Genomic DNA, 16,550 nt, shown 5'->3' with positions numbered 1-16,550 from the left:
AATCCCACAGACCACTTATTGCTGGAGTGTTTCTGCTTCCCCTGCCCTGCTTTGAAAGCAAGAATGGAGAAGGGGAAGTGGCTGATGTGTCTGAGGCTCTGAGATGTTCTGTTCTCCAAAGGAAGTTCCTTTGGAGCTTTTTTCAAGGTTTCCTGCTCCAGCTGAGCCTCAACTTGTGCTCATGGCAAATCCATGTCTACTCACACACTTATTTCAACAACAAGGTGTTAAACCCTTTGCCCCAAGGCCAGGGAATGGCTTCAAACTGAGGAGGGTTGGTGGAAATTAGGTGTAAGAAGAGGTTTTTTCAGACTGAGGGTGGTGAGACACTGGCACAGGTTGCCCAGAGAACCTGTGGCTGTTCCATCCCTGGGAGTGTTCCAGGCCAGACTGGATGGGGCTTGGAGCCACCTGGGCTGGTGGGAGGTGTCTCTGCCCATGGCAGGGGGTGGCACTGGATGATCCTTAAGGTTCCTCCCAAACCAAAACATTCCATAATTCTGAGGCTCCTCAGCCATGGAGCCAGGCTGGGAGAGCTGTTGGTGTCCACCTGGAGAAGAGAAGGCTCCAGTGAGACGTCAGAGCTCCTTCCAGTGCCTAAAGGAGCTCCAAGAGAGCTGGAGAGGAACTTGGGACAAGGGTTGGAGGGATAGGACACAGGGTATGGCTTCCCACTGCCAGAGGGCAGGAAGGGATGGGATATTGGGAAGGAATTCCTCCCTGGGAGGATGGTGAGACACTGGCACAGGTTGCCCAGAGAAGCTGTGGGTGCTCCATCCCTGGGAGTGTTCCAGGCCAGACTGGATGGGGCTTGGAGCCACCTGGGCTGGTGGGAGGTGTCCCTGCCCATGGCAAGGGGTGGGATTGGATGAGCCTTAAGGCCCTTCCAACCCAAATCACTCTGTGACCCTGATTCTCTTCTCCTGGGGCCTGTTTGCTCCCACCTGGAGCCGTGGTGGGGAGGGTGGAGGCCTAGAACAGCTCTCCTGACTGTGTTCCCCATGTGATTGCTCAGCCTAGGTGCTGCCTTTTGCTTTTGGTTGCTAACAGTGTGTTCTCTCTCCCCCCCTGCCCCACCACAGAGCTCTACCTTGTAAATACTGTTATTTGTATATACTGTAAATGATGACATCGGTGGGCACCCCCCGAGCCCGGGGCAGCTGGGAGCAGACACAGACACAGAGCCAGACGCAGCACAAGCAGCGGCCGCAGGTAAGGGCAGTGGCCATGGAAACCAGGGAGCTTGGAGGTGGAGACCTGGCACCCCTGCCTGGCCTGGCACCCAGGGCTGGGCTCACCCAACCGGCTCCCTGTGTGCCAGGGTAACGGGGCAGGCACTGCTGGGAGGGTTCTGTGTGGTGTTTCCAAGTGGGAGATGTGGTTTTGCTTCCCTCTGACCATTCCCTGCTGACTTTGGAAGTGAAGTGGTCCCTGCCCAGGGCAGGAGCTTGGGAGTAGATGGTCTCCAAAATCCATTCCAACCCCTTGATGTACTATGATGCTACGAGAACAGACTTGGCTTTGGTGGCTGCTGCTCCCCTGGTGCCATGAGACCATCCAGCAGTACATCCCTCTCTCCCAGACTCTCCTTGCTCACTCCTTTTTCATCTCACTGAGAAGGAAATCTGTCCCTGCCCAGGGCAGGAGCTTGGGAGTAGATGGTCTCCAAAATCCATTCCAACCCCTTGATGTACTATGATGCTACGAGAACAGACTTGGCTTTGGTGGCTGCTGCTCCCCTGGTGCCATGAGACCATCCAGCAGTACATCCCTCTCTCCCAGACTCTCCTTGCTCACTCCTTTTTCATCTCACTGAGAAGGAAATCTCTGAATCCCTCTCACTCATCCCTGAAGCTTTCCTTTTCTGACCCTTGTTTGCACCTTCTCTTTGCAGTACTGGTTCCTTCTCAGAGATCTCATGGAAGCAGAACAGCCTTTGGAGGAAGGTTTGGAAGTGCACTGCTCTCATTGCTCTAACCACTCCCTCTCTCTCTCTCTGATTTCCTTAGGCCACTGCGGAACAGATTCGACTTGCACAGATGATTTCGGACCACAACGACGCTGACTTTGAGGAGAAGGTGAAACAAGTGAGTGTGGAAAGGGAAGGTGAAGCCTGGCAGGAAGGAGAGATCAATACTGGGAGTACCAGAAATGCTGGGGGCTGGGAGGAACCTGTCTGCTCCCTGGATTTCCTTGGGCTGGCTTCATAGAGTCATATCATGGAACAGTTTGGATCATAAGGGACTTTAAAGCCCATCCGGTCCCACCCCCCCTGCCATGGGCAGGGACACCTTCCATCAGCCCAGGTTGTTCCAAGCTCCATCCAACCTGGCCTGGAACACTTCCAGGGTTGGAGCAGCCAGAGGTGCTCTAGGAAATCTATTCCAGCCCCTCAGCACCCTCCCAGGGAAGAATTCCTTCCTAATAGCCCATCTAACTCTGCCTTCTGGCAGTGGGAAGCCATTCCCTGTGTCCTATCCCTCCATCCCTTGTCCCAAGTCCCTCTCCAGCTCTCTTGGAGCCCCTTTAGGCACTGGAAGGAGCTCTAAGGTCTCCCTGGAGCTTCTCTTCCCCAGGCTGCACACCAGCAGCTCTCAGCCTGGCTCCGTGGCAGAGCTGCTCCAGCCCTTGGAGCATCTCCATGGCCTCTGGACTCACTCCAGCAGCTCCACACACTTCCCATGCTGAGGCCCAGGGCTGGAGGCTGCACTGCAGGTGAGGTCTCACCTGGGCAGAGCAGGGGGACAGAATTCCCCCTCACACGGTGGGGATGAGGCCAGGACAGTGTTGGCTTTCTGACCTGCCAGTGCATGTGGTTGAATCATGTTAAGCTTCTCGTCAACCCACACCCCAAGTCCTTTTCCTCATGTCTGCTCTGCAGCCCTTCTCCCCCAGCTTATGTTTGTGCACCCAGTGCAGGTCCAGCACCTGCCCTTGGCCTAGCTGAGCCTCAGGTTTGTTCCCCAGTGCACAGGGAATGGTGTTACCCTGACAAAAATGGGTTGTAGGTTGGGTCACGGTGAAACAATGGTAACTCAGAGATTCTCACCCTCAGTTGCTTCTTGCTGAGGGTCACAGTTCAGCTGAAAAGGTTGAGGAGACTCCCAAGCCCTGACAGGTTTTGGGTAAGATTGATTGCTGGTTGTCTCCTGAGGGATCCATAGAGATTTTAGGTGCTATCTTGGTTTGGAACATACTGACCATGGTGTTGTCTTCTCTGCAGCTGATCGACATCACGGGCAAGAACCAGGATGAGTGTGTGATTGCTCTGCATGACTGCAATGGGGATGTGAACAGAGCCATCAATGTGCTGCTGGAGGGCAATCCAGACACGGTAGGGTTGGGGTCTGGGGGCTGCTGGGGCCTAGCTCAGTGTAGCTGCATCTTTGGGAGTGAGGCATCCAGTAGTGTCAGGATGAGATGAGACTGACTAGTTCACCAGTGTGGCTGTGGCCTGGCTGCTGGTCACTGCCCACCCTGGGCTCACACAGACTGTGAGTGCAGCCCAGGCCTGAAGGAATGGTGGGGAAATGCAATAAATCATCTCCTTCCCATCCCTGTTAATCCAAGCACTCCAACAATACTGCAGTAACACCTGTGTGTGCTTTCACACTGCTGAGTGTGAAGGAACTACCTCTCCCCACCAGGGCTGAGTGGTTGTGTTACAAGGCAGGTGTGTATCAGCTCTGGTTCCTGTTACTCATGTAGTTCTTGTGTCTCTGGCCCCAAATTCACTTCTCTGCACTGACTGCCTTGTGTGCTGCTGCCCATGCCATGTTTCTGAGGGTCTTTTTGCTGTTTTCTGTGGAGTTGGGCTTCACTGCTGTCCCTCACACAGCTGCCTGTCTCAGGCTAGCCAAGGTGAGCTCTGAGGGCAAGGAGGAACCTTCCCCCTGTGTTCAGGATGCCACTGTTTGGTGACAAAGACGGAGATGCAAGTTCTGTTTCAGCCTAGGAATCATACAAATGTCAGGTCAGGATGCCACTGTTTGGTGACAAAGATGGAGATGTAAGTTCTGTTTCAGCCCAGCAATCATACAAATGTCAGATCCTTCCAAACTGCTGCTGATCCCATGTATCCTCCTGGTTTGGCTGGAGTTGACTGAACTCTTTGTAGAATATTATGCATTAGCTCGTTTCTCCCCCATGATTAGCCCTGGGATGAGCTGGACACCCTGGGCTGTGTCTGTGTGTCAGAGCTGCTCCCCAGTGTCAGGTGCTGTGCTTGCTTTGGCACTGGCCAAGTCCTGTGCAGCACATGTCCATGTTCCTCCTTGTCTTTAGAGAGCCCTTTCCATTGCCAAGTGACCAAAACAGCTGTTGGAAAACCCTTTCTAAAAGGGATGATGTGGATGTGCGTTACTGAGACACAGCTCTGCCATGACTGTTTTCCTCCACATCTCTTGTGACTCCTAGTCAGAGAACAAACCACTTCCTAGGGACACACAGTGCTCTGAGAGAAGCATCCAGGACAGGGTGCAGCACCTTTCTTGGAGCAGCTGAGAGGCTCAGCAGGGTGAGGTCTGCAAGGACAGGTGGGGTGAGCCCTGGGCTGCCACTGCTCCAGCTCTGTGGTCTCTGCACTGCTTGGAGGAGCTGCCTCTGGTCTGGATCCAGCTGTGCAGCAATCCCAGAAAGGGAATTTTCTGATAGAAACAATCCTGCTAATTGCTCAGATGCTGGTGGGAGAGCTCAGCTGCTGAGTTGGGGGCTGAGAACACACTGGATTTCAAACAGGAGACAAGCAGGTGTGATCTGGATGTTGGGTTAGGTTTGCTTAAAATCACAGTATTCCAAGTAAACATTTTCCTTAGTTTCCTTCTGAGCCAGATACCTCTGGAGAGAGACTTCGGCAGCCTTGGCAGTTTGTGCCTCTGTAGTGTTGGGGTTTTTGTCATTGTCCCTGAGTGCTGCCACCCAACACCAGCTGTTGGCTTCTCTGCCAGTTGTTTTCAGGTATTTGTCAATGACTTGTGACTGGTTTTAGTTGTTAGTGTGCAGCATCAGTTTAAGGGTATGAAACTGTCCTAAAATAAAGGGCTCCAGGCCTATAGCATCTTAACTTCTTCAGCTGAACTTGGGATGAGTTGAACTTGCCTGTTGGATAAACTCTGATGCTTCTTTCCATCTGAGCTGCTGTTGGGGGAGGGATTTGTTAATCTGCATCTGAGGGCAGAACTCACCCCAAAATGCTGAGAGCACTTGGGAACATTGGCCTGGGTTATTCTCAGAGCTCCCAGTGACCTGTGTGACATGGCAGGTTTTTTTTCCCCTAGACAAGGTATATTTATCCCTGCTTTGAACTCAAGTATCAGAAATTGTCAGTTGCAGAAATAGAATTAAGTCACAGAATATTGAGCTGGAAGGGACCCACAAGGGTCATTGAGTCCAACTCTTGGCCATGCACAGGACACCCCAACAATCCCACCGTGTGCCTTGTCACCTATTCCCTCAAACCCTATGCCTTCCTTACAGGCAGCTGTAAGGAAGCTTTCCTTGAAGGAAGGAGCTGATAGACTCAGCCCACACTGTCCTGGGCTACAAGGAGTGTGGGCAGCAGGTCAAGGCAGGTGATTTTTCCCCTCTGCTCTGGTGAGGCCACACCTGGAGTCCTGCACACAGTTCTGGCATCCCCAACATGAGAAGGACATGAAGCAAGTCCAGAGGAGGCCACAGAGCTGATAAAGGATCAGAGCAGCTTCACTAAGGAGAGAATTGGGGTTGTTCAGCCTGGAGAGGAGAAGGTTGTGTGGAGACCTCAGAGCAGCCTACCAGGATCTGAGGGGGCTCCAGGGAAGCTGCAAAGGACTTGGTTAGGAACTGCAGGGACAGGACAAGGAGTAATGGGGATAGATTAGAAGAAATTTAGATTAGATATTAGGAAAGAGTTTTTTCCTGTAAGGGTGGTGAGATACAGGCACAGGTTCCCAGGGAGGTTGTGGATACCTCAAGGAGGCTCTGGGTGCCCCAGGGAGGTTGTGGATGTCAAGGAGGTTATGGATGCCCCAGGGAGAGGCTGTGGATGCCCCAGGGAGAGGCTGTGGATGCCCCAGGGAGAGGCTGTGGATGCCCCAGGGAGAGGCTGTGGATGCCCCAGGGAGAGGCTGTGGATGCCCCAGGGAGAGGCTGTGGATGCCCCAGGGAGAGGCTGTGGATGCCCCAGGGAGAGGCTGTGGATGCCCCAGGGAGAGGCTGTGGATGCCCCAGGGGAGAGGCTGGGGATCCCCCACCCCTGCCACTGTTCATCCCAGGTTGGCTAAAGCCTTAAGCAACCTGCTCTGGGAGATGTCCATGCCCAGGGCAAGGGGTTGGCACTAGATGATCTCTAAGGTCCATTCCAACCCCTTAACATGCTATGACTCCTCAAAAGAAAATTGATTTGGAAACCATTTTTCCAGAGACCTTTGTTACACTCTGGAGGATGTTTAATCTCTGTGTATTCGTGTCTTGCACTGCTCAAACTCTGATTAATCTCTTTCCCCTTCAGCATTCCTGGGAGATGGTGGGGAAGAAGAAGGGTGTCTCGGGGCAGAAGGAGAGTGGACAGACAGAGCCCAGTGAGGAGAGCAAAGAGAACCGGGAGAGGGATCGTGACTTCAGCAGGCGACGTGGGGGACCACCACGGCGGGGGAGAGGCACCACCCGTGGCAGAGAGTGTATGGCCTGCCCTTTGATCCCCCCAAACCCTCCCACAGGCACTTCGTGAGGAAACCCTCCTCTGTGTGTGTGTGTTGATCTGTTTGGTGCTCCCCTGAGATGATTCTCCGGGTGATACCCTCAACGCCATCAGCTTGAATCCAAGAGTGCGTAGTGATGTGGTGTCCCACCCAGCACTGCACTCTGGGATCTGAGGGCTGGGCTGGTGTCCCCCCTAAAGCAGGAGGAGGCTTGAAATGGTCTTTGCATTGTTCTGCCTTGCAGTTCGGGGCCAGGAGAATGGACTGGATGGTGGGAAGAGTGGGGGATCCTCTGGAAGAGGCACGGAAAGAGGGAGACGAGGCCGTGGACGAGGCCGAGGTACACACAGGGTCTGAGGGGTGGAAGGAGAAGAATGACATCAGTTTATCCCATCTCTATGAGGTTTGAAAGCCTCTTTTGTGGAAGGAATTGCCAAACTGAAAGTAAGCCCTTGATTTTCAGTAGTAAATAAGCCCCAACCCTGACAGTGTTCATTCCAGGTTGGCTAAAGCCTTGAGCAACCTGCTCTGGTAGGAGATGTCCCTGCCCAGGGCAGGGGGTTGAGACTGGATGATCTCTAGGGCCCTTAACATACTATGAAACTTGATTTTTTTTGTGCTCATGCTTACACTTAGTGCCTACACTTTGCTTCCCCATGCAACAGCATCTAGTTCCTGCATCCCATCCATGGAGCTGGAAAAAAATCAGGCTTTGTTACAAAGGTGGAAGTTAAAACACCTAAGGTGACTCTTTGGCAGCTTGGCCAATGGCTTGGCAGCATCAGAATTGGTCCTCCTTGTTCTTGCCTGTGTGTCTGAGCACTCAGCTTGGGCTTGAGAGGGGCAGAAATGAATTCTTCCCCAAAATCTGCTGCTCAGAGTTGTTGCTGAGGTCACACCCTCCAGAAATGAATACCTGGGGTGCAGTCCTTAATGGTTTGTGCCAGCTGGAAACCTCAGCTGAGCCTGGAATCATGCTGCCAGGCAGCTCAGCTCATTCCCATGCATCTGCTGAAGATCCCATCAGCTCAGGAAGATCCTCCCATATTCTGGGCATCACAGCTCCATGTGTTGTTCTCTTGCTGGTGACGTAGAGCCAGAGTCGCTCAGCTCTGTCTTTGTGTGTGTTTGCAGGTGGCTCTGGACGGCGAGGGGGAAGATTCTCTGCCCAAGGCATGGGGTAAGTTTCACTGCAAAACCCAAACTCTGTGCATGAATAGAACTGTTTGTGTCAGTCATTTGTGTTCCCATTTCCTTTGTGCTGTTCAGAAGACCCAAACTGCCCCATGTTAACCTACACCTGGGGTGGGTGGTGAAGCTCTCCCTGTGTTGACAACTGTCTTGTGAGACTCTGCACGTGTCATGCTCTGAATAAGATCAGTGGCTTTCAAAATGCTTCAGCAGAGAGAGTGAACATTTCCATGCTGGTGTTTCCTGCAGAACTTTCAACCCAGCTGACTATGCTGAGCCAGCCAGCACAGATGAGAACTATGGGAATAGCAACAACAACACGTGGAACAACACTGGGAGCTTTGAGCCGGATGATGGCACAAGTAAGTGTCCTCACACACATTCCCTGGTTTGTAGTGAGGGGGAGTGGGTTTTGTGTCCATCCAGTTGCACTGAGATGGTTCTGGGCAGGCCTTGGGCTCAGGAATAGGTTGTTCTTTGATGGATTTGTGCCCCTGATTTTTGCAGCCTTTGGGTGATCCCATTGGAAATGAGGAGCTGGATGATTGCTCTGGGGTGAGCTGGTGTGTGCTGCTGCCTGACAGAGGCACAGGAACGCTCACTTCCCTGTGTTCTCCAGTAGAACTCATGCTCCTGCTTGGAAAGGTGTTGTTATAAACTGCAGTGTGATCACAGAGCCAATCAGGTTGGAAAAGACCTCTTGAGATCATCAAGTCCAACCCATGGCCTAACACCACCATGAATAATATAAACAAATCCAAGTTCTCCTGATGTTTGGTGCATCCTCCAGAGGATATAACTGACAGCAGATCTCCTGCTCTTGATTTGGGTATGAGGAACATTCTCTCTTTCATGGTCACCTTGCTCAAACCACAGTGGGATGAGACTTTGCTACAGAAATGAGCCCAAAGGAGTTCCTCCTCCTATCCCTGCTGGAAGCACACACATGTCTCTGGGTGGTTCTGGACACTCAGCTGCCCCTGCACCTTCTCCTGCCTTGGAAAACTGCTGCTCTGGGGTTTGTTTCACACTGTTGTGAGACACAGGTGAACTCAGGTTTGCAGTGTGGTGACAGCACAGTGTCAGGGACAGTCCTTGACTGTCAGTAGCACTTTTGGAGGGGTTTGAGTGTAGTTTGGTTGGGTTTTTAGGGAGCAGTGTTGCACACTGCAAAGCCAAAGTACTTTTCCACAATTAGTATTCAAGTCAGTTAGTGTTTGCTAATATATATCTACTAATTTCAAGTAAATTAGTGTTCAAGTGTTGGGTGTAAGAAGCTTCCACTTAGTGGTGTTTAGGCCACTTCCATGTTCCTTGTATGTGCTGAAAAACTGATAGTTGTGGAAGGAGAACTGGGATACCTTTTACAGCACATGGTTAGTGTGTTTGGGGTTGTTCATTTAGGGTTTGGGGTTTGGGTTTTTTGTTTGTTTCCTTCAAGCAAGAAGAAGGGAAAATAAGGCTGTTTGTGTAAAACAGCAGCAGTTTGAGTGATCACCCTCTTGGCAGCTGAGAAACACGTTTCCATACTGGAGGGAGCTGTGTGGGCAAGGAAAAGGGAGTGGATGAGCTCTGTGTGCTGGAAGTTTAACTGTCTGGTGGGAACAGGCTCCTGTGTGGTTGGTTTTCTCCTGTGTTGGTGCTTTGTGGGTTAGAGTGTGGTTGGGGGGATTTTTCTGATGGAACAGCTCCAGTTTGCTGTAGTTTATCAGCTGTAAGTGTATCATGCAGCACTGCTGGTCACCTGTGCCATGTGTGTGGTCATGTTTTTCCACTTTGTTAGCCACAGACATCTCTTTGATTACCAATATCCACAGGTACCTTGTGGCTGGTGTGGACTTGGGGGCAATGGAACTCACCTTCAGTTCTGGAAGTCAAAGTTTCACTGGTTGTCTTTGTTTTCTGTTTTGTTTTGTTTCAGGACTTGATTTCATTGGGGGTGAGGGGGCAAATTACCCCCGAAAATTTGACACTGCTCCTGGTACGATACCTCCAGGTGCACTAACTGCCCAGGATACCTTTACCTCACAGCCCTTTTTAAACCGCCTGAAATATCTGTGGATATGTCATTCTTCTCTCTCTTCATTTGTCCATTTTAATGAGTATTTGGTGTTTGTTTTCACTGTGCTTCTACTAATGCTGACAGCTCCAATATAAACTGGGAGAGGCTAACCCCAAGCCCTGTGGATTATGTCCAGTCTCACTTCAGCCACTGCTCCTTGGTGCCCAGAGCAGCTCTGTGTGCACAGTTCTGGTGACAGAGTGTCCCACCCCAGGGCAGGAAGCCTAAGGCAGCTCATTCCCATCACCTCACACCCCAAAAGCTGTGACTTGTTGTTGTCCCTGTGCAGTGGTCCCTGCTGGACCTGCTTGGACTCACAGCACTGCTGCAAGGGCACTTGGGCTGGCTGAACCCGCGCTGTGCTTTGCCTCTGCTCGTGGCTGCTGTGGCTGAGCAGTGCCTGAGGGCTGCTCCTGCTGCCTGGCTGTTCCTCCTCCCCTCCCTGAAGATGCTGATGGTGGTGGATTTGGGGATCACCAGGATGCTTGATGGCAAAGCTGCTCACTGGCTATGTTTTCCTGCTCTGCCTTTATGCTTTGTGAAGCCAAGAGACACCCATGAGATGATCCAGTTTGCCTTATCCCCCCCACCATCCCATCAGGCCAACATCATTTTCAACTGTTTCCTCCATCTAACCTGAGGTCTGGAAGTCAAAGCACCTTCCAGAGGAACTTGTCACTTCACTCCTGCAGGTCAGGGCAGGAGAAGGAATGTGGAGGAGGAGTGTGGGGGTCAAGGAGTGTCTCTTGCAGGGCCTGAAGGCAGCAGATGTCGATGGAGTGTGTCTGCTGCGTTGGAGGTCTCCTGGTCCTCACCTCAGGATTAATCTTTAACTTCCACAGGCAGAACAAGGCCATCTGCTCCAGCACTGCCATTGTGGCTTTGCTGCCCTTTGGCTGTGTTTGAATTGACATTCCTTTGAGGTGCAGAGTGGGACCTTTGGGTCTGGAGCCCTTTCAGGCTGGGGTGATGAGCCTGGATCCAGTCCTGGAGAGACATCAGACTGCTGTGGGCTGTAGAAGCAGCAAGCTGGGGCTCATCTCCCAGTTTGAAATGAAGAGATAGTGTATTTGGGGAGGGGAGGGAAGTCTTGGAGACACAATGGAATTGTTTTCCTTCACCACAGTCATATTTGCACATGCTGTTGGTTTAAGTTGATTTTCCCCCTCCTTTTCCTGGCTGGAGAAGCTTAAAGACCAACAGCTCTTGGAAGGGCTGTGTGAAAGCAGAGACATTCAGGAGACAACTCTTCTGGAGTGGTGTTGGAAGGGCCAGGTCATTGCTTTCCCCTTGGGAAGAGCCTGGTGGAGTGATACACTTGGTTTCTTTGAACACTTCCCTTGCTGTGCTGGGTGGGAGTTGTCTGGAGCATTCCTGGTTGGACACTGCAGGTCTTTGGTTTTCTCTCTACCCCAGCAGTGGCTGCTTGTCATCTGCAGGAATTCCTTCAGCTTTTCCTGCTGCTTTGCTTTGCTTTGCTTTGCTTCTCGTTTCCCCCAGCCAAGCAAGACTCAAGAGCTCTGTGCTGTGCTCCTGCATGCACAAACTTGGGCACCTCTCCTGCCTTCCTGCTCTCTCTGCTAGCTGCATCCAGCTCCCACTCCACCTCTTGCTAAGGGTTTCTGGTCCCTGAAAATCTGGAACCAGGAGAGCCTTCCCAGTGCTTCTGTGAGGGCACAGAAAGTCTAAGGAATGGGGGAATGTGGGTTTTGAAACCCCATTTGTGTTTTGCATTGAATATTGAACTCCTCCTGGTGCATCTGGCTGGGGAGGAAGGGGTAGAGTACTGTGCCTTAGACTCTTGGCACTCCAGGAGGTCATGTTGGATTAATAGCTGTGTTTCAAACTGGAATATAAAAAGAAAAACTCCTGGAAGGCTACTTGAATTGGCTCAACTTGTCAAGCAAAGCAGAACAACACTGGAAAAAAAAGAATAATTCACTGATAATATCCTTATTTTGTGCACTCAGTCCTCCATTTGTGGCCAAGCAGTTGTTGAAATATGCAGTTCAAGTGTGCATGGGGAGATCTGTGTCCTGCAGAAGAATCCACAGTGTTCTTCTCCCTCTCATGCTATGTTTTATGCTGTAAAAACCTTTCAGCTTATCAGGAGGCTGATGCCAACTTGTTCCATCCCTGTGAGTGTCTCCAGGGTTAACCCTGTTGGTGCTGTCAGGCTTGGATCTGGTTTGGGTGGGCTGACAACAGGCTGTGCTGGGTTTATGCTCTGAGGGTTTTGGGGAGGTGAAATGCTCCTCTTCTCCTCCCAGACTAAATTTGAGTTGCTAAGTGGATTGGGAAGTTGCCACATAATATTCAAAGCACAGAGGTTAAGCTGTGCTGGACCTGAGGTTTGGAACAAGTTGGAGATGCAACCAGGCAAAACTCTTGTTTTCTGGTAAATTTTGCTTGCTTCCATTGCATTGTTGGATTGGGGCTGAGGTGTCCCACTTCTCTCCCTGATGCTTCAAGCTGCTCACTGTGAGCATCTCTCTGGTCACAGAAAATGCAGGCATGCCTTAGCCCCTTTGATTTTCCTCCTGGTCCCCACTGGCCTGTGCACAGGAGGGTCTGTGCACTGAGGTTTCCAGACTTTTGGTGGGGGGAAGATGAACCCTGGGAATGGCTCAGCTGCCCCTGGGCTTTGAGGGTCACCTGGGAGGTGAGATCAGCCCCAGAGCTGCAGGAAGGCCCTGAGGGAGGTGCTCTGTCCCAGCTGCTGAGGTCATGGGTGCACCATCCCACAGCTACTGCAGAGCAAGGGGAAGGCAGGGAAATGGCCCAGGGAGGCTGGGGATGATGCTGGGACTTCCCTGCCAAGCTCAGCTCCCCTGCTGGGTGTTGGGAGGTGTGTGCTGCCCTGTCTGCCAGCCCAGCAATCCCTCTCTGCCAGCCCAGTCTGCACCAGCAAGGCAGAGGCAAACCTGGTGGTGTACCCCTGGAGGTGTGGGTTGGGATTGATTGCTTTAACCTGTCTGGTCAGCAACTAGAAACCCTTCTGGCTGCTTGCAAAGCTCCCCAGTGCTTCCCCAGCTGCTGCAGGCAGAGCCTTGATGCACATGTAACTTGTGTCTCTGTTGTTGTCCTTGTAGGTGCGTGGAGGGCGGCGACGGAAGAATGGGGCACTGAGGACTGGAATGAAGATGTAGGTACTCTCTAAAGCCCTCTCCTCCCTCCCTGGGTGTGCTGAGCAAACAGAGCTGCAAGGGGAGCTCAAAGCTCATCCTCACCAAACTGTGGGCAGAGCTCCCAGTTTCAGGAGATTTGGAATAAGGAATCATCACAGCTCCTAAAGGATATGTGTAGTAGAGCTTGTCTAAGACAGGAAGGGATCTCCTGGGGCATCAAGGCTGATCCTCTCCTTTCCTGGAGCTGCAGGATGGAATTCTTCCAGGATCTGGCCTGAGCCCTCACAGGACTCTTGCTCTGCTCCTCCTTTGGGGAAGGTTTGTCTTGGAGCACACTGTATGCCAAGGAGGAGGCAGCAGTGGTTTGTGCCTCTGGTAGTCCTTGGGACTTGATGGAGCAGCAGCTCTTTCTTGGCTTTACCTTCTGAGTGCTCTTTGGTGTGTCACCAACTTTTGTTGCCTGCCTGGCATCTCCTTCAGGGGAGAATTGGATGCTGTTAGCTGCTTTTGATGCCTCTCAGTGTCTTCTGAAATGGCCTTCAGCCCCTTTCTGAATCAAGGGAGGACTTCTGTTCCAGGAGTAGGCTTGGACTGTTCTAGTGTGATTGTTAGTTTTGCCAAGCTCATTTTGGCTCAGCCTGCAGAATGGGCAAGAAGGAGAAGCATTTGCTTTCCAGGCACCATCTGAGGGAAGTGCTCCAGCTGTGTCTGGAGACACCAGCAGCTTCCTGCTCACTCAGGTCTGTGCTAGGAGCCTTGGAGAGCCCTTCTTGCCTCTTCAGGTGCTCCCAGGGGTTCTGGATGGAGGTTTTAAGCTCTGGCAGTTCAGTTTCTGGCAGCTCCTCTGGGATAGAAGCTGTTCTTCATGTTGAGAGATGCTCCAGGCTAAACCACAAGTGGTCACTGCCCCTCCTCTCCACCCATGTTTGAGCAATGCTGTTTTCCCTTGCATAGCTGAAGCAGATCTGTTGGTCAGATCATCCAAGAATCATTGGAAGTTTTAACTGTGGGTCTGAAGCTTCTCTTTGAGTTCTCCACCTGTGCTTGCACCTACCTGTGCAGAGGTTTTTGCAGGTCTGTGCTGTTACCATCAACTCCAGCCCCAGCCCAAGGCTCCAACAGCCCTTTGGGTTTGTAGATCATAGGATATTTGCAGGACTTAAGGGTGTTTTTTCTCACTGGCAGGAGATTTGTGCACTTGGCTGTGAAGAAACCAGTGAAACAGAAGCTGATTGTGATAGGAATCAAGTGTTGAAGTCTAACCAGTTAAATTTGTTGAGGTTTTTCTGTGGCTCTTTGTCTCAAACATTCATGTGCTTTATTTAGAGTCCTGAGGTGTTCTCATTTGTGACTTCTTCCCTTTCTTACCTTTCAGCTGTCAGAGACAAAGATCTTCACTGCCTCCAACGTGTCTTCAGTGCCTCTGCCTGCTGAGAATGTGACAATCACAGCTGGACAGAGGTGAGAGCCCCTTGGGGATGCTGTTCAAAAGTGGCACACCAATCCCAGAGCAATTTGCCATCTCTGACTGAACCTTTCAGCTGGCTAAAATGCAGCAGCTCTGAATGGGGTGAGATGGATTTCAACAGAAAAGTCGAGTTTCTGGGTCTTGGATTAGAGTTTTCCAGGGCTCTGCTGCTGCTGCTTCAGGTTTGAGGGCATATTGCTGTGTGAAATTAATGGCAAATGGGCTTTAAAGCCAAAGGCTCTGCAGGGTCTTGCTTGGTGTCTCCTCTTGAGGTTGCTGCTGGCAATTGTGAGTTAATGTTCTGCAGATTCCTTCAGTGTGTAGAGTCACAGCTGGGAGGGAGCTGGTGTTGACCTCTGGTTATCCTCTTTCTCTCCCAGAATCGATCTGGCAGTCCTGCTAGGGAAGACACCCTCTTCCATGGAGAATGAGTCAACAAACCTGGAGTCATCCCAGACTCCTTCCCTGGCCCAGCCACTGGTGTTCAGCAATTCCAAGCAGAGTGGTCTATCCCAACCTGCCTCTGGAAACTCCTTCTCTCACCACAGCATGGTAAGGTCTCTGCCAGGGAGGGTTTGGCTGTGTTTGCTCTGTTTGGGCAATGTGGGAAGTAGAGTCCTGCCACCTGCTCACTCTTTGGGGCTGGGTGATTGGCCAGTCTGCTCTAAGTGCAGCAGCCTGAAGTTCATTGTTTAATTGGGGTAATTCCTCCCCTGTTGCCCTTGTCACAATTGCAACATGTGCTTCTTTCCTGCTCAGAGGAAAGGAGAAACTTGTGGTCCAGGGCTGGGAAATACAGCAGGTTGAGAGGTGGCACTGATGTGGGCTGGAATGCTGACAGCTCCTGAGTCAGGGATGTGCACAGACCTGGTGCTTTGTGCACCTTCAGCAAAAAGAGATCAAAATTGTGTCCTTAATGCTGAAAAAGTTGAGGAATGATTGTCAAAACCACCTGAACTGTAAACCTGAAGTTCTCCTGGTGTTTCTCTTTTAGTGCAACCAATGCATGAGGATAATTTAACACGTTTTTAAGGCCCTGTTACCTTTGTACAACCAATGCATGAGGATAATTTAACACTTTTTTAAGACCCTGTTACCTTTGTGTGTAACCCCCTGTGACCCTGTGCCATGCCATGAGCACACCTGAACTCTCACCACGAGGGCTGAGCCCTCCCTGCCAGCAGTAGGGGAGCATTTGGAGCTCAGGAGTCTTAAGCTGAGCCTCCCAGTGAGGAGCAGCAGGGCACAGTGCACTCAGGCTCATGTGAAGAGCCATCTGAGTCAGGTTCCAAGCCCTGGAAAGTGTTGACTTTGTTGTCAATTGCAGGTGAGCATGTTGGGGAAAGGCTTTGGTGACGTCGGGGAGGCCAAAGGCAGCAGCACCACAGGGTCTCAGTTCCTGGAGCAGTTCAAGACAGCCCAGGCCCTGGCTCAGCTGGCAGCCCAGCACACCCAGCCTGCTGGGAGCACCACTGCTGCCTCCTGGGACATGGCATCCAGCACACAGACCTCGGCCCTGGTGCAGTATGGTAAGGACAGGCAAAGGGAGGGAGTGTGTTCCACCAGGACTGGGAGGAGAAATGGGAGAGATGCAGCAGAACTTGGTCACAGGTTCAGGACGGAGCTGGAGAAGTGAAAAGAAGCACAGCTGCAAGTTGCTGAGACTGAAATATCTCTCCCTGAGTGTCTCTCCCTGTTCCTCTCATACTTGGAGCAGTTCATTCCAGCAGCTTCAGGGCCAGGGATCTGACATTCCTGAGCCTTTCACAGTGAGCAGAACTACTTCCCAGTGTAAAGCTGCCAGAGAAAAGAGTCTCAAAGGGCAGCTCAGAAGAGTAGCTCCCAAATACCAACACTTGTCTCCTCTCCCTGCTGACCTGATGTTATCTCTTAAGGGAATGCCATTTGCTAACTGTTGAATGCCAGGAGGTAACTCTACCTCTGGGCAGGCATGAGGGAATAAACAGGGATTGAGAGGCTCTTTTCAGATGAGCTGATGAGCCCTGCTGTGGCTGAGTGCTAGT

At 51.6% G+C, this 16,550-nt stretch overlaps 1 protein-coding gene across 1 annotated transcript in view; it reads left to right on the top strand.

Annotated features, from left to right (window-relative positions):
* Nucleotides 1-1,079: 1,079 nt before the first annotated feature.
* Nucleotides 1,080-16,550, top strand: part of UBAP2L (ubiquitin associated protein 2-like) — a gene marked incomplete at its 3' end in the record, with an annotated part of 21,269 nt that continues 5,798 nt past the window's right edge. The window contains exons 1-12 of the mRNA XM_009084282.1: nucleotides 1,080-1,212; nucleotides 2,010-2,087; nucleotides 3,224-3,334; nucleotides 6,488-6,656; nucleotides 6,922-7,017; nucleotides 7,812-7,857; nucleotides 8,118-8,230; nucleotides 9,790-9,849; nucleotides 13,023-13,075; nucleotides 14,434-14,519; nucleotides 14,907-15,078; nucleotides 15,854-16,055. Coding sequence (XP_009082530.1) covers nucleotides 1,123-1,212; nucleotides 2,010-2,087; nucleotides 3,224-3,334; nucleotides 6,488-6,656; nucleotides 6,922-7,017; nucleotides 7,812-7,857; nucleotides 8,118-8,230; nucleotides 9,790-9,849; nucleotides 13,023-13,075; nucleotides 14,434-14,519; nucleotides 14,907-15,078; nucleotides 15,854-16,055 — 1,276 coding nt within the window. The remainder of the gene's footprint in view (nucleotides 1,213-2,009; nucleotides 2,088-3,223; nucleotides 3,335-6,487; nucleotides 6,657-6,921; nucleotides 7,018-7,811; nucleotides 7,858-8,117; nucleotides 8,231-9,789; nucleotides 9,850-13,022; nucleotides 13,076-14,433; nucleotides 14,520-14,906; nucleotides 15,079-15,853; nucleotides 16,056-16,550) is intronic.

Source organism: Acanthisitta chloris, unplaced genomic scaffold (assembly GCF_000695815.1).
Source record: "Acanthisitta chloris isolate BGI_N310 unplaced genomic scaffold, ASM69581v1 scaffold4311, whole genome shotgun sequence".
Lineage (NCBI taxonomy): Eukaryota > Metazoa > Chordata > Aves > Passeriformes > Acanthisittidae > Acanthisitta > Acanthisitta chloris.
This window is presented reverse-complemented; position numbering and strand designations above follow the sequence as displayed.